Source organism: Staurois parvus, unplaced genomic scaffold (genome assembly GCF_062004578.1).
Source record: "Staurois parvus isolate SC_StPar_1 unplaced genomic scaffold, SC_StPar_1.0 ptg000511l, whole genome shotgun sequence".
NCBI lineage: Eukaryota > Metazoa > Chordata > Amphibia > Anura > Ranidae > Staurois > Staurois parvus.
The window spans coordinates 1,211,607-1,238,372 of record NW_028318307.1 but is presented as its reverse complement, the minus strand read 5'-3'; the positions used below and the strand labels follow the sequence as shown (position 1 = coordinate 1,238,372).

General features: G+C 43.6%; 1 protein-coding gene across 15 annotated transcripts in view; it reads right to left on the bottom strand.

Annotated features, from left to right (window-relative positions):
• SRCIN1 (SRC kinase signaling inhibitor 1) overlaps positions 1-26,766 on the bottom strand; it is a 712,759-nt gene that overhangs the window by 49,200 nt on the left and 636,793 nt on the right. For all 15 annotated transcript variants that reach the window (XM_089690024.1, XM_089690017.1, XM_089690015.1 and 12 more), the window contains 4 exons: positions 7,597-7,888; positions 5,176-5,416; positions 4,938-5,092; positions 1,711-1,863 (listed from right to left, as the gene is read on the bottom strand). In XM_089690024.1, the coding sequence (XP_089546150.1) occupies positions 1,711-1,863; positions 4,938-5,092; positions 5,176-5,416; positions 7,597-7,888 (841 nt within the window). The remainder of the gene's footprint in view (positions 1-1,710; positions 1,864-4,937; positions 5,093-5,175; positions 5,417-7,596; positions 7,889-26,766) is intronic.

The following is a 26,766-nucleotide window of genomic DNA, read 5'->3' as shown; positions in this document are numbered from 1 at the left end:
TTTGCAAAATATATTTGGTATGGCCACCGTGGAAACCTGGGAAACTGACAGAATGAACTGTAACAGGGAAAGATGGCTTCTGATGTTTGATGGCATAAGCCTAAACTTCTTCTAATGTATCTAGAGATAGTGCTTGAAAAAAAAACCCACCCTAGCAGGTGACCACAAAAAAAAAAAAAAGTTTTTCTTATGAAACAGAGCAGTGGCATTAAGATAAACTTGATATGTCCAGACAAAGAAATGGGGATTTTCCTATAATGCTCCAGCTTAGGGTGAATCAGAGGAAAAACAATATCCTCATTCGGATGAAAAGTTGATGCTACCTATAGTGGAAAAAACGTTGTGGGTGAAGGACAACACTGTGCTGTGCAAAACCAGAAAAGAGGGTTTTCAAGACAAGGCTGTGATTTCTGAGACCCTTCAAGCTGATGTGCTAGCCACTGGAAAAGTCACCTTTCATGAAAGGGTCAGCATGGGGAAGTTCCCCCGACTTCGATTTGTTTTGTCAAGTTCATCTAAATCTGCTTTTGCATCTAACACTAAACTCTCCCTAGATTGACATCACTGCTGCCTAAGGGTGGCTCTGTTGCTTCTCCAGTTGAGTGGAACCATCCTAATTTAGGAAGTGTGTTACCACACTTTCCAGGTTACCAGGTGAAAATAAAGGGAAAAAGTTTAAAAAAACTGAAAAAGAATGCAGCTAAGGATTGATAAGCTGCAATATATTACATTTTTGTTCTTGAGTTTAATACAGCTTTAAGTTGCAATACCCCACACTCTTCCCAATATTCATCTGGTCAAATAAAGTTGTCATAGCAGTTTCGAATACTCCTTAATATTATGTGTAAAGACTTACATGAAAGGATGCTTGTTGACTTCATCTTCTCAACATAGTGAAACAAATATTTAACATTTCTAGATTGTAATTGAAGATGAATAAAACCTACCAGGACTCATTTTTAGCAGAAATGGCAGCCATCATCAGCTTTTTTAGATACAGCATTATTTTTTGTAACTTGTACTAAAATTACAATTATTGGAAAAGATACAGATCATAGATGAGTTCTAGTTAAATAGTTAGGTTGGAAAAATGCAGCATGTCTATTGAGTTCACCCAAAAGATAATAAATTAAATCCGCATCTTTAGAACCCTAAACCCACAGTTTGACCCAATTATGAATTATATCTTTATTGATCTTAAAATAATCTACTACCGATGAATATTAATAGCCGGTTATATATCAACAATCTAGCACCTGTCAGCACCTGAAGTCTGTTCCAAATTTTCACAGCACTTATCGTAAAGAAGCCTTTCCATATGCCGAGGTTAAACTTCTTATCCTCCAGACACAAATAGCACACCTTTATCATTTGCAACAAGTGAACAATGGAACAATGTTGATTCAGCCTTACTATATAGGTCATTTATGTATTTATACCTCTGAACCACCCCCCTTTTATTCTTTCCTCCTAGCTGAGGTCCATATCCCTTAATAATGTTGGTGTCCTTTTCAGCACTCTCTCCAGTTCCACAACATCCTAACATCCAATGATTTCCTTGATCACACTTTGATTGGCATCCTTAAAAAAAAAAAGCTTGAAAATAACAAATATAGCCAAGGAGTCTATGATAATTAGCACACATTCAATGCTATGAAAATCTTCCTGTGCAGGAAGTGCCATTATACTCCTAGTGACAGCAGCACTCACCTCCAGTTCTGCTATAATCCGATCTTCATCATCATCATCTTTTATGCCAGAAGCAATTATGGGTGGAGTAGAGGCAGGGCGAACAACTTCAGACACAGTCCGGCGAAGCTTCACCTGAGGTTTTTGGCTCTCCAGTTCCTCAGAGTCAGACTTCTATAATGGAAGAGAGAAATCAGCTGACCCTTTCCATAAAATTACTGTTTAGCTGCTAAAGAATGCAATTGCATGCTTAAATATGTATATACAGCCCACTTGAAATTTCTACTTGGTAATATTGCTGAGCTTCCTGTTGTCATTTGGGGGAATTGTGGTGCCATTGGCTGCACTGTCCTAAAAGCAGCAGGCCATAGTGGCTGCCAAGCATCAACATTGCCTCTATTTTGTACCAACTACTTTAAATTTGCCAGAATCCAGACAAACATCCAGGGGAGCAGTGCTTATGAAAAGTTAAAGAACAATAGGTATAAGCAAGTGCAAAAATACAGCCATTGTTTCATGTTGCTAAGTGCATGTGCTAATCTACAGTCCCCAAACATCATTTAATACACTTATTTTCTCTTCAGTCTTCAGTTACCAAACTCTGCCAGTGATGAAAGACCAAATTTAGGCAAGTATATATATACCTTTTTTAACAGATGCATTTTGCACCCAATAACACTGGGCCATTTATAAAGTGGGAGGGGGCCCAGAGAGTATATGTGGAACTGACAACGTACTGCAAGTCCGCTTTACAAGCCACCTGTGGTCAGGTCGCATAGGACATTCAAGTTTTTATGTATTATTAAAGTGGAACTATACTCACCTTGGCTCCAACGATGCTGCGTCTTGCTGCTCCCCGTATGGCCACTGACATCTTCGAGCGGCCTGACTTCTTGGTTTCGATCACTGGCCGCTGCCATTGGCCAGGCGGGGATGATGTCATTCCCGCTCATGCGTGGGAGTGTAGTCAGATTCAGCATTGCTGAATTTCTACAGTAAGCTGTGCATGCACGGCTCACTGTACAGTGGCGGACAGACAGGTAAATAACTTTATTGCAGAAGAGACAAAGTATGTTCTGCATTAAAATTCCTGCCCATTCACCATTTTTTAAAACCTAAAGTTCCACTATAATAAGCAGTAATTTGCCTTTTACCCTTTTACTGCCAGGGCCCTTTTTGCATTTTTGAATGTTAAAATGCACTTTTTAGGCCTGAAGATTAGTTCAACTCCCAAACATTATATATTTTCTAAAAAGAGAGACCCTGAAGAATAAAATAGTGGTAGTTGCAATTTATGCCCTATGATATTAGTGCAACTTTTCATCAAACCCATATTTTCAGTAAAGAAAAAACCCAAAATATTAATTTAAATTTAGTGCCCACATATAAAACGCATTACCCATTTTTTGGTAGAATTTAACAGATGGGGTTGTCTGGGGTAAATAGATACCAAGCATGTCAAGCCTTAAAATTGTGGGCGCCCATGAAACAGCAACAAACCACAGCACCCAAAATTGGATATTCAAAATGAACACACTTTAAATGCCCTTACAGGTCATAGAGTTAAGGCTCCATGCACACTGGGCATTTTAATAACGTTGGTAACGTCAGCTGTGTAAAGTCATGTTAAAAACGTGAGTTTTTCAGCGATTTTTAGCGTTTTTGTATTAGCGTTTAGCTGTGTTTTTTCGCATTTGCAGCTTTTAGAGGGTTTTTTTTCTTAAAGAAAATATATTTTTTCCTGGTCAAAAAAAGTCCAAAAAGGCCGGTTGTCGCGATTTACTGCGTTTTTCAGCGTTAGAGCGTTTTTACAGCTAAAAATCTCCTCTAGAAACCCACTAGTTCTGGGGGTTTTTTCCAGCCAGAAAACGCCCCTGCCAAAAAACGTTGATTACAGTCTATGTGTGCATGGACACATAGGATAACATGCTGGTGAGTTTACTAGCTGTAGAAAACAACGTCAAAAGCCAAAAACAGCAGTTGTAAAAATGCCCATTGTGCATGAGAACTTAGAAATAACCTTGAAAGCACAAGAAAGCTGAATGGATTTAAACAGACTCCCAGCTGCTATAGCAGTCAGGAGTCAATTTGCAGGACTTTGGCAGGGAAAGACCCACACTCACCTCTGTAGCTGCAGTCAATGTTAAGCAATTCATCCTCAAATATCACAGCAGAAGCACAGAAATCATTTAAGCAACTCTGTCATTTTTTAACATTTAATTGTTAGTGCAAACAAAAAAATGATCACGAATACTACTGTGTTGTTGCTTTTTTAGGAAGAAAAGGAGAAAAGCCAAAAGCAAAGCAATGTCACTAGCAATAGACTAGTAATGTTCTGCTGCCCAAACTAATAAAATTTCAAGTGGTAAAAATAAAATTTTGTTGGAAAATCTACTTCAGCTGACACTTCTGGGATGCCTGGAAGTTGGCGTCCCCCCCCCCCCCCACTGTGCCAGTGGTACCTTCTGCCAGTCCATGCATTACTACAGACACAGTAGCGATGGTAAAGGAGTGACATTGCTTAATTCATCTTAGGCAGCTCATCTCACCTTGCTACCCCTTCTCAGCAGCAATTTGTCTGTCCTCCAGCCAATGTGGAGCATGTGCTTGGAGAAGGCTTGGGGGTGGGCATAATGCACTGTTGAGACATTAGAGCTTCTTCTGTGAATTTTGAAGATGAATTGCTCCAAGGTGCCTGGTGCTATGTAGGTCATTGAAAGTTTGCTTTAACCTGTCTTTGGATGTGTCTGGTACATCCAGAGTCTAAAAAGGGTAATTAAGCTTGAGTGCAGTAGCAGCCACAAGCTTGTTTTTGTTTTTAATCAGCAGGCTCTGAGGTTTTCTGTAAGAGCAATCTGGGTGCAACTAGAGAGCCAAAAGTTTTACTTTTATGTAGCATTTACATGATTCAGGGTTGTGTCTATCCCCTGCCCCCTCAGTGGTTCTTGGGCTTTCCCGGGACCAAAACAAATAATGTCAGGATGGTGAGTGGGAATAGCTTGAGGAACATTTATTCCCAAGTCTCTTCTCCAAAGTGTGAACTCTACTGACCATTTATGGATTCACAGCTGTCAAAATCTTGGTTAAAAAGCAAACCTGTACGTCGTGTCACATGTCCAAGTCTATTACGTAGGGAGCTTTTCAGTGACGGCAAAAAAGTGTTGAAAAATTCAAGGGCCCTGTTTTACAGTTGACAGCCGATTGCCCAGACAGTCATTGTGTATATTATATTATATTTCCTCCCTCACCTTGATAAATGTTGGATCCTTCTTGCTGGTGACAATGACCTCTCCTGTTCGCGTTGTGGTGATACCATGTGAGGATGGAAAGCTACGGCGTGGTGGAGGAGGAGGTGGAGATTTAGATGGTTTCTCAGTCCGGTACCTGGGAACTGTCAGTTCATCTGAAAATAAACAGCAAAGCTCACCTTAGTACCCCCACAATTCCAAAATTCTGCTAAGGCTAAATGCAATAGTGTCTTCTTACCAGAGCCTCTTCTCCCATTAGCATCTAATTTGGTACCAAGTTTCTGTGCTTGCTGAGGTTTGCTGGTACGGTGTTCTGGGGTAGATGTCGCACTTCCAGTTGGTTTGTGCTTAGCAGCAAAGTCCAGATCTGGAATAGCCTTCATAAGCTCAGCCTGGGTTTCTTCCAAAAGCCGGTTAATATCCTTAGCACTGTACTGTGTCAGTGCTGCTCTTTTTTCCTCCCAGTCACGCTCTGCTGCCTATTATGGGAATTAGTAAAATGCTCATGTATAGGAAAATTGGTAAAAATAGGAATATGTCTCCTAGAACATGTCCAGTAATCAACAGAGTTTATCCAATCAGAACTTCAGTCCCTTTAAAGACACTATGAAAAACGAATTAACCAAATTAACCCACACTAGTAGGATGGCAAGTGTTATTGCAACTTCTGAATATAAGAGATTGCTGACGGTTATAATTACCTTAAACATGTATTCATTTCTATTTAACCACAAAACCTATAGGATTGTTCCCTTTGAGTTTCCAATGTAATATGGCATAGTGTGACCAGTTGCATAACCCTCAGTATATCATTGGTATAACAAAACTATAGCCTAATAACATCATCTTACTTGGATATTAAAACGTGGCTTATAGCCTAGACAACTCATGTCATACATCCCAGGAGTCTTCAGGAGGGGAGGAGGGTTTTGTCAGCTAAGTACATCCTCCTGCCTGCAGGGTGGATTCAGGAAGTAAATGCTACATGAATCTTCTGCCCTTACTCAACGACCAGAAATGCTAGGGGGTGTTTTTCAAAGAATTTCTCAGTAAAATAAAGTGTAGACACATAAATGGATGGGGAAGATTGCTTTAACTATTAAAAATAAATAAAGTTTCTTGTTTGTGGTGCTCAGGTGAAGTGCAGTTCTGTTTTAATGTGTGTAGCCTTTCCTCAAAACTGAGGTCATCCAGCCCCCTTATTAGTTTAGTTGCCCTTTTCTGGACTCCTCCAATTCCAGCACATCCTTCCTCAGGACTGAAAAAACTGAACAGCATACTCAAGATGTGGCTAAATCAGAGTTTTGTAAAGTGGTAGAATTTTAGATTTATCTCTGGAGTAAATCCCCTTTTTAATGCATGCTAATAGTCTGCTTGCTTTGCTTGTTGCAGCTTGGCACTGCTTGCTGTTGCTGAGCCTGTCATCTACTAGGACCCTCCACCCCCTAGTGTGTAGCCTGCATTTAAATTTTTAGCCCAGAAGTGCATCACTTTACATTTCCCAACATTGAACCTCATTTGATATTTAGTTGCTCACCCCCTCTTTTTTTTTTGTTATTGAGGTCTCAATAGCCTGTTGTGCTGTAATTGCCCCGCTTAGCTTCCTATCGCCAGCAAACACCAAGATTTAACAATTTTTACCAATCTCTATTTTGGTTATGAACAAGTTAAACATAATTGGTCCAAGGACAGAGCCCTGGAGCACCCCACTCACAACTCCAGACCATTCAGAAGCTAGGCTATTTATCGCCACCCTTTTGTATTGTTGATGCCAACAGACCTCAATTTGTAGATTAGGCGTTTATGGGGTACCATGTCAAATGCTTAGTAGTCTATACAAGAACATTATTGGATATTTGTGCTTCCTTTTCGGCTCACAGGAAGCGATAGAAGAAAAAAAAACTAATGCAGCTACCACACCTAAGGACTGCAACATATTATATTTATTGTTTTTGGGTTTAGGTACACTTTAAATAACTTTACCTTTGCCAACAGGCACGACTGAGCACTGAGCTGTTTATTTTGTGCAGATTTGCCAACTAGGACATGCACTGAGTGAAATTAAATTAACCTCTGTCCAGCTCCTGCAGTCTCCACTAACGTGTCATTTTATTTAACAATTTTCTCGCTATAATATTGTATTGACATGCATAAATATCATGTAGGTCTGAGACTATCGTTTCGCATTTCACAGTAATTTAACTACTGCAAACCTTTATTTCTCATAAAGTGTTATTTTGGCTTTACCAGTGCCTTACATACATAGACAATGCATTTATAAGAAAAATGTCATTGTTTTATTTAACAATACTTTATAAAAAAAAAAACCTCTTAAATGAAGTGTTTTTATTAATGTGTTGTCTAAGTATGTAAGTCACCATTAAAATCCCGCTTCACCATAAAATGTATGTATTTCGCATACTATGGGATGTGGCAGTCCTCATATCCCCCAACGATTGTGTATATATATTATTTTAGCTTGTGAAGGTTATTTTCTAAGTAACACCAATTCATGTGTATAAAAGTACACTGTCCAATAACATGAACATGCAAATTATACTATATCATTATCAACATCATCCGCATACCAACTACTCATCAAGAGTAATGGCTTTCTGCAGGAGTTTAGCCCATTCTTAGAAATTTTCTCAGATCTTACCTCAACAGACTTCTCTGACCCAACCTTCTTGTTCTGTGTTTCTGATACAGTCTGGGTCTTCACAGTCACCATCTCCCCTCGGATAGGGTTAGTGGTAAAAGAGGCAGCATCCGTATGACACACCGGCTCCCATTTGTGTGTCTGTGACTCATTCATCTGAGAAAAGTTTGTTGGGAGGCTGCAGGGCAGCTCAAAATCTGTGCTTTTAGAAAACTCTCCATCAGTGGCTGTTTGCTTGGGAGAAGGATTGTTAAGGTTCTCTGGTGTATTCCACACTCCTTCATCTACTTGTCTGAAAATGGAAGAAAGCAAATAGATAATTAGACGAAAGTAGGAAGGGAGAATTGCTACTGGGCACCTAGACCAAAAGCACACAATGGGGACTAGGGATATAAACTAAAGTAAGAAATAATTAATTTAACTGCCTGTCCTTTTTTTGGTTGTTAAATACTTGAACTTCCATGCTGAGTAATAGCTACATTGGCAAAGGTTCTGTGGGCTTAAGCAATATTCTTACTCTCAATATACCTACCAATTCAGCCGGAAAATGTGGCACACCACGAAAGCCCAATATTCCTCAGGGAGGCTGCTAATGGTGATGATAGTGGTTTGGCAGCAGTTGCTAGTAAATTACTTTCACAGTGGCTTGCAGTATATTTCTGTGACTAATAAGCTACTTTTAGTGCTGTGCTTGTTCCGAGTATCTCATGGGCTTTAATCTCTGTGATGTCACTTCCTTTTAGTGGATTAACAAGCTGAGTTCTCAAGAATGTTTATAGGCTGCGCACTTAGCAATGTCACATTTTGGTAGTGGTTTGGTAGTTCTGTTGCTAATTCCACGTTCCATACTTCCTCTAATACTTGTAAAGCTCAGAAAATGGCTCCACCATCACTAATAGCTATGTTGCTTAAAGCGGAGTTCCACCCGATTTTTAACGTTTGGCCCCATGTATTGCTTCCTGCTGTCCCATCAATGTTTGGCACATTTATTTTTTTTCTCCCAAAGTTTTCATACCTTTAGGCTGCCTGAAGTGCTGCACTTCCGATGTACCTCGCCACAGCAAGGTACGTCATAGCCTCCTGGCCATTGGTTCCTAGGATATATGTGTCAACAATCCTAGGAGTCAATGAGCATCCTCCGTTTCGCAACAAGTGTGCCGTGCTTTCTTCATACTGCACAGGTGCGAAATCAGGACGTGCATGCTGGGTAGCCAGCTGCACTGTATCCTGTTAGAAAGTGTGGCCGGGCTTCAAAAGCCCACAGTGAAGATGGAAGAATACAGAATCATGAGGGGCCAATGAGTAACTTTAGAAGAACAAGGAAACAGATGATTACATATGCAACTTATGCCAATTTGCATGGCATAAGTGGTGACTGTCACGGGATGTTTTAAAAAAAAAATTATTTGGAACTTCGCTTTAAAGAGTTACTAAACCCACAACAGTAAAATCAGTCTGCATATGCAGTAAAGCATGCTTGTTATACTCACTGTGGAACCTAAGGGGTTAATCTTCTGCATTGTGTAAAAAGGATGTTTGATCCTGTCTTTTCTGATCCTCCCCTTCTTCTGCTGTCCCCAATCCATCTGCTGATAGTACAGAGCTCTAGGAGTCACTCTGCACATGCTCAGTTTGGTGTGTATTGCTAGAGGGGGTGTTTTTTTGAGAGGGTGTATGTGATCGGCACAGGTCCAATCAGCCAATCACACAGAAAAAGCCAAAATAATTGATATTGATGATCTGGTCCTATAAGATTTTTCTGAAAGATATCCTCCAGTCACTCTTGGAAACCCCCCTTCCCCAACAAAAAAATAATTTGGTAACATATCTTTTAGCTGATCAATAATAACTTCAAGATTCTAAGTCTAGGTAAGCATTACTACCCTAACCACTTTACCACTAAGCCAATTATTATGACATTTCTCTCATGTGTAACAATCTGCATTTTTTTTTCTAGAAAATTACTTAGAACCCCTAAACATTATATATTTTTTAAGCAGAGACCCTAGAGAATGAAGTGATGGGTGTTGCAATTTTGTATGTCACATGAAATTTGAGTAGTAGTTTTTCAAATGCTAATTTTTTTTGAAAAAATACACTTTAATTAATTTTATTGAAAACAAGCATAATATAATACCCAATTTCCTGACAGACTCCATGGCAGCATACGTATTGGTTAGTCCCGCCCTCTCCTCTCCTATTGGACGATACTCCCATAAATCTTTGCTCCTCGCCAGAGGCCGTGTTCCTTTTTTGGTCCTATTCCTATGGACCTAGTGCAAGTCTTACTTGGTTCTTGCATACAAGATGGTCCGCAACCAAGGCCTGGTGAGCCTCTCCGGGAGATGGGAGGTGACACGCCGCTTGTCAGTTCCACAGGTCCCTAGCTACAAGCGGGGTATTTGATGCGGTGGATGGATGCGTGGTGAAGATGTGTCCCCTCATCAGTTCAAGTGATCCCCAGCTAGAAGTGGGGTGGAAATGGGCGAGCTGGAGACGTTTCCTGGAAGAGCTCAGGTCTGCCAATGGCAGGCAAGTGCCAACTTGGGCTGGATCGCCTGCTAACAGTGGGTGGCCATGTAGCGCCTTGAACGAACGAAGCGGTCTCCAAGGCAGGTAGTCGTGGCTGTGCGGGGTCGGTAAGCAGTTCTCTGTGCCTCGTTCGGGTCTCATTTTTCTTCTGTATTCCTTCTTTATTTTCCCCTGGTGATAGTGGGTGGCTGGAGCGCAATGCTGTGCTCCAGGTCGTAGCTTCCTGGTCCGAGAGCTCCGCTGCACTTCAAATGCACGAGTTGGCCTCAGGACGAGGCTTGGCTTTGCGCAGTATAGCAAGATGGTGGCGCTTGCGCATGCGAGCAGGTGTCCAAGGGTTACGGCGCATGCGCAGTACAGCGGCGGTGACGTCCTAGTTCTAGTGGCAAATTTAAACAGGTGTCAGAGCTGTTTTCATTGGGAAATCCTGTGGGCTGAATGCGGCAGCTTCTCCAAGCGCTGTGGTCCACTGTGAAGCTCAGTACCTGCTCCCTCCTGCCCCCCCGATGGTTTGCTGGGATTCTGCATGTCATGTTTTTTTTTTTTTTTTACAGCTTAGTTGCCTTTGCAGCTGACCCGGCATGGATGTGTCACCGCCTCCTTGTGGCCAGCCCCTGCGCAGTAGGTACGGACGCCCCACTGGCGCTTTTTTGTGGCTTTTAACTATTTCCTGTTCTGTGTTTCTTTTTTTTTCAGCCCTTCTAGGTCTGATTGCCACTATACGGCACACAATGATGGAGTTGCTTCCAGGTCTTGATGCCATCACTCATCATAGGAGAAGTTCTTGTATCTCCTCCAGGCATCACATTAAGGGTCACTCCGGCCGCTCCAGCAGGTAAACTTGCTGAGGGTGCGAATCTTAACTTCCTGACGACAGGTCATTATGTGACTCGTATTTTGCACGGGCAATCAGCAAGAGAGAAAGTGACGACCAACAGGTAGAGGCTTTGGTCACACGGGTAATTCAAGAGTCCCTGAAGGAAATTGGACTAGTCGTGCCCGCAGTCTATCGGTCGGGGTGTGCTCCCCTCCCAAAGATCCTTAAGAGGGATTGGAGCCTTTAAAACCTAGCCACCTGTCAGCTGGTGCTTCAGACAGTGAGGCGGAGAGTGAGGATCCGTGTGTGGGCTTCTACTTCGCTTTGGTCTCGCCCCTTAGTCAAAGTAGTCAAAGATGCCCTGAAGTGGAAAGAAGCCTCCTAAACACAGGTAATTCTTCAAACATGTAAGGAAGGATCATCCAAACTTTCTGTTCCTGGAGGAACTCAAATCAGAGGACGTCAAACATTTAAACTCGGCCCCTCTGGTGGATACGGCCTTGATGAGGCTAGCCAAGCACATTACCCTCCCTCTTGAGTATTCAGTGTCCTTCAAGGACAACCAGGAAAGGAGAATCGATTCCGATCTCAAGCAAATCTACACTATATCAGGGATGGCTTGCAAGCCAGTGCTTGCCTTAACGGCCTTTTTTAAAGCTATGGAAGTGTGGTCAGATAATGTGGATGCAGCCCTCAAAGGAGTTCTGGAAGAGGTGGCCAGGAATTCAACTATCTGCGAGCTGAGGTTGGCGTCTGCCTTTCTGGGAGAGGCCTCGATCGACATTACCCTTCTGCTGGCTTGGGTTATGCTGTCCTCAGTGACAGCCAAGCATGCGTTGTGGCTTGGCTGATCTGGCCTCTAAGCAGGCATCATGCAAGATCCCCTTTGAGGGTCCCTTCCTGCTTGGGAACAGGCGGGAGGTCCAGTTTCCTGCCCCAGGATCGGCTCTGCTAGGCGAGAAGAGGGCTCTGCCTAGAAGTTAAGCTAGGGATGCGCACCTCTATAAGCCGGGCTACGAATTCAATGGAAGCTGATCATCCTTTTCAGAAGTCCTCCAAGGGCTCGACTTCTGGAGGTCTTGAGGCCACAAAGTCCTTTTGAGATTGGGCCCGCTCAGGCAGGCCAGATGGGGGCACGCCTTTGCCATTTTCGGCATGTGTGGGTGGCTTCAATCTGAACTGTCTGTTCCTCAGACGTTCAGGCCATGCTTGATCATTCAAGAGCCCTCCTCATCTCAAATTCATTCGTACGGTACTTCCACATTCCGGAAAAAGGAGGAAGTTCCTGTTGTCCTACGTGGACCCTCTACTGGCACAGGGTGCTGTTGTAACAATTCTGGAGGGCAAAGAATTTCAGGACATGTATCCACCCCTCTTTTTGGTACAGAAAAGAAGCGAGGCCTGGAGGCCGCTCATAGATCTCACCCATCTAAACTCCTTTATCAGGAAGTCAATATTCAAGATGGAGACACTGTTCACAATTCAACAAGCAATTCAACCAGGCGACTGGCTCCTGTCTATAGATATGAAAAACACCTACTTTCGTGTGCCCATTGCAAGAGATTTTCAGAGATTCCTCTGGATTGCTGTGGACCATTGGCATCTCCAGTTCGTGTGTCTTCCTTTTGGGCTTTCGACGTCGCCTCGTGTGTTTTCAAAAGTCTTGTTGGCAGTCGTGGCCCTGATCAGAACTAGAAGCATTCGCCTGCATCATTACCTAGACAACCTGCTCCTACTATCCCAGGACAGAGAACAACTACTTTAGCACAGGGCCCATGTCACCTGGACCCTTCTTGAGTTCGAGTGGTTGCTGAACATGGAGAAGAGCCAGTTGGAGCCCACGCAGTCTCTAATATTCCTTGGGGCTCATTTCGACCCAGTCAGCGCCTTCATCTCCCTGCCTGTGGAGAAGGTTTAGGTGATTCGGAGCCGAATACTACCTGCCCTATCCTCGCATCTTCAGGCCCTCCAATGCCTGAAAATCATTGGCACCATGGTGTCCACAGCGCCGATGGTGAAGTGGGTACAGTGGAGAATACAACACTGCCAGAAGGGCTTTCTTCAATGGAATGCAGGCAACATGGGCCAGGTCATTTACATATCCCTGTCCATGAAAGAGAGCCTTCCTTGGTGGCTACAGTGGAAGAATCTGCTCAATTGCCACTCGATTGCCCCCATCTCCTGAGTAACAATCACAACGGATGCCAGCAACTCCGGTTGGGGTGCTCTCTGCCAGTCAGAGACAGCTCAGGGCAGATGGAACTTTCCCTCCCACAAGTTGGGGTCAAATATCCTGGAATTATGAGAGGAGCTCTGTGCCCTACAAGCCTTCCAGTACCTAACACAGGGGAAATCAGTCCTCCTAAGGTCCAATAATACGATGGCAGCGTCCTACAGAAGGAGGCATCGCGGGACCCATAGCCTGTTCCTCTTGTGAGAGGTAGAGCCAATCATGGCTTGGGTTCAGAGACACCTGTCCAACATATTGGCAGTATACGTCCCCGAAGTCCAGAACTCTCAAGCAGACATCCTATCCAGGGTTTAATTAGACAACGAGTGGTCTCTCGACATGGAAGTTTTCAAGTGGATACTTATCCTCGGGATCAGTCTGGAAGTCGACCTGTTTGCCTCCCCATGCAACAGCAAACTGGAGATGTACTACACCAGGAATCGCTGTCCCCAGGTCTTCGGGGTGGATGCTCTGACAGATCAGTGGAGGTTTTGCACATCTTATCTGTTTCTCCTGGTCCCTGTCATATTCAGGTTTCTTTGGAGGCTCAGAGCAGAAGTAGTGGAGGTAGTGGCCATAATTCTGTACTGGCCAAGCAGACCATGGTTTCCCTTACTGGTGCAGCTCAGCTTTTGGGATCCGGTTCCTCTCCCTCTCAAGCCAGACCTGCTGTCGCAAGGGGCCATTCTTCACCCTTGCCCAGCCCATCTTCATCTGATGGTCTGGTTCTTGAGAGGGGTAGGTTAGAGACCTTAAACTGTCCTGCTGAAGTCATCTCTACCCTGATTAATGCCAGAAGACCAAGTATCAACAGGGTCTATGGAAGAGTCTGGTCTAAGTTCGTGGACTATATCTCGACCATGGGCGGATCTTTTAGTAATCCAAGGGTTAAGGATGTCATGGGATCCCTACAGTCAGGCCTGGACCTGCCCCTGTTGGTCAGCACCCTCAGGGTTCAAGCGCCAGCCACCTCGGTCTTCACTGGAGTATCATGGGCCAACCACGCTCTGGTCCAGCAATTCTTCAAAGGGAATTCTTCAAAGGGGCAGTAAGCTTGAGGCCCCAGAGGAAACCGAGGTTCCTGAAATGAAACATTCCACTTGTCCTCGACTTCTTTTCTGGAAGTGTTCCACAATCAGCTGGTCCACCCATAGTGAGGGAGCTCTCCATCAAGGCGGCCTTTCTGGTGGCGGTTACATCAGCAAAAAGAGTCTCTGAAATCGGGAACCTTGGCTGCGAAGGACCGTTTATAACATTCTTCCCGGATTGGGTGGTCCTCATCCCTATGCTAGGTTCTAATCCTAAAGTGACTTCAGTCTTCCATGAGAACCAGGAGATTGTCCTGCCAAGTTTAGAGCCTCAGGAGTCGATGATGTTCACCCCCTAGTGAAACCTTAAGGCTATACTTGCAGGTCACAGCATCGTTCCTTAGCTCAGACCATCTATTCATCCTTTTCCGTGGGAAGAGTAAAGGAGACTGGGCTTCTCCCAGGTCAATAGCGGTCTGGATCGTCCAGGCCATCCAATTGGCCTACAGAGCTAAGGGCTTGGCACATCCAGAGGCGGTGACCGCACACTCAACTAGAAGTGTGGCTTTGTCCTGGGCGGCTTCCTGGCATGTCGCCCCTGATATGATCTGCAGAGCGGCCTCATTGTCCTCAATCAACACTTTTATGGCTCATTACTGTGTAGAGCCTGCCTCCTTATCCTCTTTTAATTTTGGTTTGAAAGTCCTGTCGGTTGATGGGGCAAATTAAAGTCTTTGTTTGAGTAACTGCCCACCCGTGGGTGTATGGCTAGTTATTTCCCATACATATGCTGCCATGGAGTCTGTCAGGAAAACGGAAAATTTGCTATCAAATACTTACCGTAATTTTCCTTTCCTGATGGACTCCATGGCAACAAGAGTGCCCTCCCAATGCCATGAGTAGGCTAGTTATGGAACATGGCCTCTGGCGAGGAGCAAATATTTCTAGGAGTGGGGTTCTATAGGAGAGGAGAAGGCGGGACTAATCCATAGGAAAATTACGGTAAATATTTGATAGGAAATGTTAAATTTTTTTGTAAAATATAAAAGATGATGTTATGCCAAGTAAATAGCTAAAGAAGGTGTCATGCTTTAAAATTGTGCACACCCGTGGAATGTCCTCAAATTATGGTACATTCAATTATCTGTAAGTGACACTTTAAAAGCCTTTACAGCTTACCAGTTTAGAGTTACACAGGATGTCTGTAGCTAGTATTATTGCTCTCACTCTAACGTTCAAAATTATTTATTTATTTCAGGTACTTATATAGCGCTGTCAATTTACGCAGCGCTTTACATATATATTGTACATTCACATCAGTCCCTGAAGGGGTGTACAAGCTAAGGTCCATAACTTACATACACATACAAGGGCCAATTTAGACAGGATTCAATTAACCTACCAGCATGTCTTTGGAGTGTTGGAGGAAACCAGAGTACCCGGAGGAAACCCACGCAGGCACAGGAAGAACATACAAACTCCAGGCAAGTGGTGCCATGGCTGGGATTCGAACCAACGACCCTAGTACTGCCAGGCAGAAGTTCTAACCATTTAGCCACTGTACTGCCCATAATGATACCTCAATTGTGTGGTGCAAATGCTGTTTACATATGCATGCAAGACCTACATGCTCGTTGCCTTTGCTCGTGGCAGGGGTACTTAAAAAAGAAAATTTACATGTATTTTTTACAATATATCCTTATTTTTTTAAAATCACATTTATTACTATGACACTGGTATAACCATTCCAAGGCCGTATATACTGTATATGGCCTACGGGGGTGGATGGTTAAAAAAGTTACAAACCACTCTTAAATTGAAAGGGGATGATATCAAACAAGAAAATTAAATAGAGAAACTTGGTTAAAACCCAAGTAGATATTAACCAATTCTAAACCGGGCAATTTTACACCTTCCTGCCCAGGCCATTTTTCAGGTTTCAGCGCTCTCACACTTTGAATGACAATTGTGCGGTCATACAACATTGTACCCAAACTAAAATTTTATCATTTTCTTCACACAACTAGAGTTTTCTTTTGGTGGTATTTAACCACTTGCCGCCCAGCCACCGCATTAAAATGGTTGCAGGGCGGCACGGCTGGGCAAAACCACGTTTTAAAACGTAGTTTTGCAAAACAGGTAGGGGGCGCGCACGAGGCGCGCGCCCTCCCTACCTGTCCCGCGGGTGTCAGCAGCGGGTGTCAGCCGCCGGGTCACGGCCGGTGATTACCGGCAGTTTCCCCGGGATTAGCGGTGATCGCTGACAGAGAGCAGGACTGCATTGTTTACACACAGCCCTGCTCTGTGTCAGTTCCCTGACAGCTCGTGACAAGCTGAAGAGGGAGAGAAGAGTTTCTCTCCCTCGATCAGCCTGCCCCCGTCCAGCACACACCCCCGCCCCCTAGTAAAACACTCCCCTCACACAGTAAACCCTAAAAATGTTAACTCCTTCCTCCCCAGTGCCATTAGTACAGTGTCAGTGTTTTTTTTTTTCACTGATCACTGTATTGGTGTCACTGGGGATGTCAGTGACCCCAAGTCAGTTCCCCCCCAGTGTCAAAATGTCCGCCGCAGTCCCGTAGTCCTGCCATAAGTCGCTGATTGCCGCCATATGTCGCTGATCGCTGCCATTATTAGTATAAATAAAAATTAAAAATCCCAGTATCTTTCCCGCCATTTGGAAACGCTATAACTTTCACGTAAACCAATTAATTTACACGTATTGGGATTTTTTTTTAGCAAAGACATGTCGCAGAATGCATTTTGGATGAAATTTGTGACAAAATTTGATTTTTTTATTTTTTTTACTGGACATGTTTTATAGCAAAAAGTCCAAAATATTGTTTTTTTTTCTCAAAATTGTCAGCCTTTTTTTTTTATAGAGCAGAAAATTAAAAACGCACAGGCGATCAAATGCCACCGAAAGAAAGCTCAATTTGTGGGACAAAAAGGATGTAAATTTAATTTGGGTGCGGTGTTGCATGACCGCGCAATTGTCAGTTAAAGCAACGCAGCGCCGTAACACAAACCTCTTCTGTAACCGCTTCCTGACCACCCTACAGCAGAAATACTGCTACAGGGCGGCATGGGTACGCAAAATCACATATATATATATATATACATGTTATTTGCGCTCCCGTGGTTTCACGCCCCTCCCAGATAGCCCGTCAGTACACCAGTCATCACATTTAACCCCTTGATTGCCAGGAGCACGCTCATGTACAATAAACCTCTATTGCTAGTATAGTGTCTGAACGGGTCAATATCTTTGATCAGGTCAGCACTATACCAGCGTTCACATTAGTATAGCGTTCCCAAAAACGCAGCGTTAGTGGGATCAGCCCCTGCACCTGCCAGCACCTGCGTTTAGCCCCTACGCTTACCCCCCCTTCTCCCCCAGCAAGTGCAGTGTCAGTAGGTCACTGTCACTTGATACATTGCACACAAAACCGCAGTGTTTGCAGAATCAGGCCTGATCTCTGTTAGCACTTGCCGGTAAATTTTGATGACTCTCATATGCAGCAGAGTGCCAGTACTAGTGCCGCTCTACCTTTTGGTGAACTGTCGAGTACCAGCGGTCTAGTACATCCTGGTCTTTCACATACCTCCTTGATTTTTGGAGCTGTTTTTCATGGAATATCTGTATGCATTGATTGTGGATCAAAGCAGTTTATATTCACAACAATTTATTGCCGCCAACCCAAATTCAAACTTTGCCAGATCATTCGCATGGAAACTCATTACGGTTTTCAAATTTACATTTTTTTGGGGCCTAACCCTCAACATGGGCATTACTAAAAGAAATGAATTGTGGTTGTATTGGTCCGCAGACCCGATTCATCATATACCGTGTTCTCTGCTGCCATGGCCAGGCATAGATATGAGAGTATAATGTGTTTTATGCATTTCAACGACAATACACTCTGTCATCCTCGGGGTAACCCTGAATTTGACCAGCTCCACAAAATTCAGCCCCTCGCAAATCACCTTAACCTAAAATTTGCAGATGTCTATACTCCCCAGCAAAACAACAACGTTGATGAGTCCCTTATTAATTTTTCTGGACGCCTTGCATTCAAACAATTTCTCCCCTGCAAGCGTGCCAGATATGGGGTCAAGATGTAGAAGACCTGTGAGAGGACAACAGGCTACACTTATAAGTTTCGGATTTACGAGGGAAAAGATAGTCACGTGGAGCCCCCCAGATGCCCAGACTACATGGGGAGCAGTGGCAAGATAGTTTGGGACTTGGTGTCATCATTTCTCCATATGGGGTACCACTTATATGTGGACAATTTTTATTCAAGCGTGCCACTATTTAGACATTTATTCAATCTTGGAACTGGCACTTGTGGCAAAGTGTGACCTAATGTGTGCCCACCATTAGAAGTGGGTGGATGCAGGGTGGTATATTCTAATGGTGGGCATACCACACACTTTTTCTGGCAGAGATTTCTTCTCATTTTTTCATTCAGTCCACTGGCTGCATACAATTTGCTTATAGCAAAGAATTACTTTGCTATAAGCAAGCATTTACCTGAATGACATCGATTCATTCAGGGTTTTTTTTTTTTTTTTTTTTTTTTTTGTGCTTAGCTGTGATTTGGCCACAGCTAATCACATGACATGTGCATGTGATTAGCTGTGACCATTCACAGCTAGACACTAGTATACAATGGATGGCATGAATGAAGCCATCCATTGTATACAACTGTCATGTGACCTGCTGTGATTGGTCACAGCAGGTCACATGGTACTGGCAACGGGGCCGATACTCAGATATGTTATCGGCCGTGTCCGAGGTACACGGCCGGTGACAGATCACGCCGCTGCACGTCTCTGCAAGCGCGCGAACTGCGCATGTGCGGGAGTACGCCATATGGCGGCCTCCCGGAAAGCTAGTGCATTTTCCTGGACGCCATACGGCTATTGGCCGGGCGTCAAATGGTTAAAGTATATGGTTAATACCCAAGAGGGTATTAAAATAGAGCTATAGCCAAAAACAATTTTTTTCATTTTGGACAGACAACAATAAAAACCGTTGTGTTCTTATCCACTCTGTCAAAAACTAAAAAAAAAAAAGAAGTTTTTAGCCTTTAGTTATAATATGTAACTCTAACTATGAACTTCTCTTTTTGCTTCCTTTTGGCCTGTTAAATATACCCATTAAAAGAGAAGTATGGAAAAAAAATCATACTCAACTAAATAGCTGCAGCACCAATCATAGTTGCAGCTGTCCCCTGCTAGATCTACCCCAAGGACTGAGCGATCAGTTCTCCCCCTCTGCTCTGAGCAGAGAGCCCTGACTGTCAGTCACCAGCTCACTGGAGTGCTGGGCTGTGGCTAAAACCCGCTGCTGGCTGGAAACAGGTCACAGGAGTGAAGAACAAACTGCACTTTTGTGGTAATGTATAGTGTTTGTGTGCACTAAAGTTAACTTTAGTGTATTTTTTACTGAAAACATGCATTTGATAAATTGTTGCACTAATATCATGTGAAATAAACAATCACAGCTCCCTGCATTCAGAAAATATATAATGTTTTGAAGTTTTAACTAACCTTAAAGCCTAAAACGTGCATTTTACACATGTGCCAAAAAAAAAGCATCATCTTGCCCCACATGCACCCACTGTCTCAGCTCATTTTTACTATTTTAACTATACACCATTATTCACAAATGTCTGCTTGAATTAGAAACACTTGTAGAGTTAAAGTCTCATGAGTACGAATTTAAGCTGGTTATTACAGTGTACCGCACTTTGCCTGTCCTTATTCATTAAATTTTGTTATAGGAATTGCAATAGACAATATTGCTTATATTTGGATGGAAACGTGTCCGAGGGTTTCCAAGTCCACTGTGATTAAACATAGTAAAGCCACTATATTAGATTAAATCAATTTGTGGTGGGCACCAGATAATAATAATTTCTTAAATTGCTAGGACACTGTTTTCTATGCACAGCATGAAATTAAAGGGTCAGTCTACCTAAGACCAGCTGACCATTTTCTTTCCCCCCTTGGATACTCAGCTTGTGAGATCCCTGTCTTTGTACTCCTGAGTTTGTATATCTGCTGCAGCATTTAGAAGGGGGACCCTTCTACACGTTATCTTGTTTTGTGGTTCTCAGAATAAATACTTGAATTACCACAGGAAAAAGAGAAAGACGGAAAGGAAGAGAACTATTTTAGTGTTGAATATAAAACAAAAATTCAACAGGTACTATAGGACTAAAATAGTATATCTTACACCTTGTGAAGTTGCAAATGACCGATGGCTAACAGTGTAGGAAACCTTAGATGAGGACTTGTGTAGAATATGTCTGTCTCCATGCAGGTGCCCAGTCCTAGCTTCACTTGGGGAACATCAGGATGGTGAGGTAAATTTGGTGTAAATGGAAGAAACCCAACGGTGTCTAATGTCACAGCAGGCCCATTAATGGGTATGGTTGCAAACCATAATATCTAAGGAATGGAAATCCAGATGAATTCTTTATAAAGAGATATTTATTTTTTAAAATACCAACGAAGCATTTTGTTACAACTTTTCACTTCTTCAGATTAAGGTCAATGATTCAAAGGAGAGCTCCAGGCCAGGTATTGTGTGTCGCTTTGCGACTAGATGGTTTGGATCTGGAGTTTGCTTCCACTGGCCCTCATTTACAGATGTACTGTAGATAAAAAGCCCAACCTGCAGACAGGGTTTGCTCTGGCCTGGGGCACAGGGAGCTAACATGTGGGAGCTGCAAAAAGTTTGTTCTGTTAAAGGTTACTAGACTATGGTGTTTGTCTGGGGTGGTTTGAAGAAGCTCATCACCCATTACAGAGTTATCTCTGTGTTAGAGCCTGACTGGCTAGTATTTGCTTTCTGTTTGTTTTTGCCTATGCAACCTTTTATCTAAAACGGGTCTGGAAACATTTCAAACATAGGGTCAGTTTACTGTCCTTCAGACTTTATGGTACTCTGGTTTCCTCCCACACTCCAAAGACATTTTGGCTCCTGTCTAAATTGGCCCTAGCATGTGTATGTATGAATGTGAGTTATGGACCTTAGATTGTAAGCTCGAGGGTTAGGGAATGATGTGAATGTAAAATATATACCGTATTTGCCGGTGTATAAGACGACTTTTTAACCCATGAAAATCTTCTGAAAAGTCGGGGGTCGTCTTATATGCCGGTATACGGCGAGCCGGTGTCAGGGCGGCACTTTTTCGAGGGGCGGCGTGGTGGTGGAAGGGACACTAAGTACAGGAGCGGGAAGGGGGCTGCTGTACCTTACCTGGCTCCGGTCCCACGACGATCCGGTCCAGGAAGCACGGCTGCTCCTTCTTTCAGTTCGGCCGCGCGATGGTTGCGCGGCCGCTCGGCTCTGCCTCCTCACCGGTGATTGGGCGCCAGCACTGGAAAGGCACACAGGCGACCAATCACCGGCAAGGAGGCGGAGCCGAGCGGCCCCGTGAAAATCGAGTGAGGGAGCAGCCAGTAAGTGTGCAGCAGCAGCATGCTGTGACACTCTTGGCACTATTCCTCTCCCCCACTGACACTAACGATGGGGCACTGTTCCTCCCCCACTGACACCAACGATGAGGCACTGTTCCTCCCCCACTGACACCAACGATGGGGCACTATTCCTCCCCCACTGACAACGATGGGGCACTATTCCTCCCCCACTGACACCAACGATGGGGCACTATTCCTCCTCCCCAATGACACCAATGATGGGGCACTATTCCTCCCCCACTCACACCAACGATGAGGCACTATTCCTCCCCCCACTGACACCAACGATGAGGCACTATTCCTCCTCCACACTGACACCAACGATGAGGCACTGTTCCTCCCCCACTGACACCAACGATGGGGCACTATTCCTCCTCCCCACTGACACCAACGATGGGGCACTATTCCCCCCCCCCACTGACACCAATGATGGGGCACTATTCTCCCCACTGATACCAATAATGGGGCACTTTTCCCGCCACTGATACCAACGATGGGGCACTATTCCTTCCACTGATACCAATGATGGGGCGCTATTCCTCCCACTGACACCAATGATGGGGCGCTATTCCTCCCACTGACACCAATGATGGAGCACTATTCCTCCCACTGACACTAATGATGGGACACTATTCCTCCCACTGACACCAATGATGGGGCACGATTCTTCCCACTGACATTAATGATGGGGCACTATTCCTCCCACTGACTAATGATGGGGCACTATTCCTCCCACTGACACTAATGATGGGACACTATTCCTCACACACTGACACTAATGATGGGGCACCATCATTGGTGTCAGTGGGAGGAATAGCGTCCCATCATTGGTATCAGTGGGAGGAATAGTGCCCCATAATTGTTGTCAGTGGATGAAATAGTGCCCCATCATTGGTGTCAGTGGGAGGAGTAGTGCCTCATCATTGGTATCAGTGGGAGGAATAGTGCCCCATCATTGGTGTCAGAGCAAGGAATCGTGCCCCATCATTGGTGTCAGTGGGAGGAATAGCACCCCATCATTGGAATACCATACTGAAATAGCATACCATATTGAAATCAAATCTGATATTTTTTCATTTTTATTTGGTGTGTGTTGGAAGAGGGGTAGTCTTATACGGCGAGTATAGCTCAAACCCTATATTTTAACAGGAAAAATAGGGGGTCGTCTTATACGCCCAGTCGTCTTATACGCCGGCAAATACGGTATGTAAAGTGATATGCAAAGTGCTGCGCATATTGACAGCACTATATAATTACTAATAATAATAAATATTACCTCACCCCAGACTACTCTACTATTCACAATTCATTTCTTCATCCGAGAGAGCTGAGGATGTTTCAAATGAACCCATGCCTATCTGATAATCTTCTCTGTTCCGGCTCCCACCCCCATTCTCTCCCTTCACCCTACCCACCCCCTTTTTTTTTCCTTCTCTCATCTCCGCCTTTTACACATAAGTCCAAAACCCCCACATCAATGGACATACGAGCACACCTTGCACTCGCCAATCCATACTTCAGCACCTCAAATTGGGAACATGGTTCTTGAGTATGGAATTTGTCACCATTTACGTACTTTGTTATGATAACTGAACCCCACCAAGGTTACCCACTTCCTACAAAAATGTTTTTTTTTTCTATATTCAGATTCGTTTTTTTTGTTTGTTATTGCCTTGTATTCTTTGTAAACAGCTCTGTACGGTTCTGCATATATGTGGGGACAGTTAACCCGCTGAATATACTTCTATTGTATGGATTCTTGCTCCTGTTTTCAAATGGTACTTTGTACTCTTGTTTATTGCATTGTACCTATTTTGAAACCTTCAAGTAAATTCTCGGTAAAAGTAAAAAAAAAATTAAGTCTGTTGTGTCTATGCCTTAGAAGTCTTCCCAGGAAAGATGATCTCCTACAGAAAAATCCCTCACAAAAAAAAAAATGTGTGGCAGCTGCTGGAACAAATGCCAGGTATATAGCAACCATGATAGTGACCTACCCATTTGCACAGATGCCTTCTCGCTGCTGTATGTTTCTCACTATGCTGAAAAGCAGTACCTATTGGTGCCAAGTCCTTCTTTATCTTAATTTTTCCCTGGCATATCTTGCATATAATGTTGTGAGAAATAATTATCTCTTTATAAAGAATACAACATTTGATGGGATTTCCATTTACTTTACAGTTCACTTCACTGTGTATTCTACTCTTTTATGTGTGCCTCTGTGCCATCAGACATTGTTTTGTTTTTTTGCAGTTTTCAACTAGTCTTCCAATCTCTCTATGCTACATTTGTTTTTCTTTTTTTGTTATTTCTACGGAGAATGCAACAGAAGGAGCTAGAACACACAAAGGTGAGCAGGAACACCCAAACCACCCAGGTGTACTAGAGCAGAATTGGTTTTTATAGTAGGAACATCTCACTGTTGGGAATATCAAAAATACAGGAAGCCAGGGGTTGACTTGGTCTACCACCTAGAACTTAAATACCACACTTTGGTGGCCTGTTCCCTTTTACCTTCAATAAGGCCTGGATCCAGACCGAGGCAATGCCCTATCCAACTAAAACGGTCCCACCATTTAGGTGCCATTCTGCCTGTCGTCACCGCCGCTGCTCTCACTCTCATTCTAACAAAGTCAACAGCGGAAGGCGGGACAGCTCTGAGTGGAGGGCAGGTGATTGGTTGCTAGGAATCAGGGCAGTCCCAGCAACCAATTACCAGCTTGCAGCCTCTTTCAAAAGCTGCTGTGCCTCCAAGCCTGCTCAGGGAAGTAATGGGGGGGGGGGGCTCAGGACAGTAATGGCGGGGGGCTTAGGACAGTAATGGGGGGGCTCAGGACAATAATGGAGGACCGAGGACATTAATGGGGTTGCTGAGGACAGTAATGGGGGGGGGGGGGCTGAGGACAGTAGGACAGTAATGTATGCGGGGGGCTGGGACAGTAATGTAATGGGGGTTGGGGACAGTAATGTGAGGGGGGAGGGCTGAGGACAGTAATGGAAGGGGGGCTGAGGACTGTAATGAGGGAGCTGAGGACAGTAATGTAAGGGGAGGCTGAGGATAGTAATGTGAAGGAGGGTATTTTGATGTGAAGGGGGGACTGAGGATGCTGATGTTAGAATGAGAATATGATATGAGGTTCGATTTAGATCTGTGCATGCATGTTTGCACGCGCATGTTGTGGGTAGGGCAGCCCATTCATATTATTGGGTTGCCCTACTCCTGAAAAACACAGGGAAAGAAGCCCCGACCCCCTTTTTTTTAATCACACCATATCAAGATACATGGTGCTGCAGCACCATATGGCTTGTTGAGTGCAAAATGTGCTATAGGTGCCAATTTGTGGGGTGCCGTTAAGAATTAATGGTAACCCCGTGCATCTGCTTAAGTGCAGCATATTTCTCTGCGGGTTGGGAACACGTGATTTCGCACATGTTCCCCAGCCACAGAGATGTGAACCTAGGCTAAGAAGAGATAAGGGGTTCTGATGTGAAGGATTGGAGTCATCACACAAACATGCAATTTGGACCTCTTCTGGAAAATTTCTTCAAATTTCTGAAAAGATTTACTTCACAATCCTGGTAGTCAATCCCATTACCAGTTCTTTTAGAAGCACTGTGAATATCTATTCCAGGCATTATAAGTCTCAAACACTTAGAAAAGATTCTTCAGAATTGACATGTTCTTGATCCTAGTAAATTATTGTACCCATGTTAACATGCAACATAAGAAGACTTAACATAAGGGAATACTTTCACTAATACGTCATGCTTAAAACTATGGAAGATGACATAGGGAAGATCTCTCTTTCCAAGAAGACATCACTAATTCTGTGGTCCTCCAAAATGAACCTGTAAGAAAACTTACTACTTAGTAACCACTGACTCGAACAAGCATGTGTATATCAGGTGTCTTGGAACATAGAAAACATCTACTTGCTCCACTTCCAGTAATCACATAGTAGTAAAGGAAGTATACAGACAGCAAACGTGGGGAATTTTTCGAGTAAAGACAGAAACTGGCATGATAGAAGTTATAACTTCTCTCTACCATCCAAACCTAACAAAATACTTTTGACTCGAGTTGAGCTTCAACTAATGCAGTAAAGTTTTTATCTGGCTAATTACTACAACTGTATTTCTTAATACCACTTGTGTAATTGCAATGATATACAATAGCATATGCTATTATTCTGTCATATGCAGTGTATTTAATGTAATGTACTGTATTTTCATATCTATACTGATCACTTCAAAAATAAGATGGATACAATTTGTGATGAGATCTTCTCTGCACAGATATCTCCCCCCACGTAACACTCCATTTCCACAGGTACACTAAATTCTTCCCTCATTTAACCCTGCTACTATAGAGGAGGTTGCTAAACCTTCTTCTAATGCCAACCTAACAACCTGTTATCCTGGATCATGTTCCCCTGAAAATACTACGGTCACCCTCTGGCTCTATCCTACACTCTTTAACTGACATCTTTAATCTCTTCCTCTGGCATCTTCCCCAATTCTTTAAAACATGCACAGGTCACCCTCATACTTAAAAAGACCTTGCTAGATCCCACCAATCTTAACATACGGCTCATCTCCTTGCTCCCATTTAACTCCAAACTTCTTGAAATACTAACAACAACTTACAAAGCCATCCACGATTCTTCCCCCAGCTGCATCACTAAAATAACAACCAGATCATTCTCTTAGTTCCTCCCAAGTCCTCAGTGGCTCCCCTTTTCACCTCCTCCCTTGCTCGTCTGCAAGATTTGTCCAGAGTGTCTCCCATCCTCTGAAACTCCCTACCTCAATCTGTCTGACTATTTCCTACTCTGTTCACTTTTAGGCGATCCCTGAAAACCTGTCTCTTTACAGAAGCCAATCCTGCCACCACCTAACAACTGTACTTTTATGTTCTGCATCAGCTCACCCCCCATAGTTATTACCTTTTTGTATCACTTGACCCTCCCGCTTAGAGTGTAAGCTCTAACGAGCAGTGCCCTCTGATTCCTCTTGTACTGTATTGAATTGTAACTGCACTGTTTGCCCTTATGTTGTAAAGCACTGCA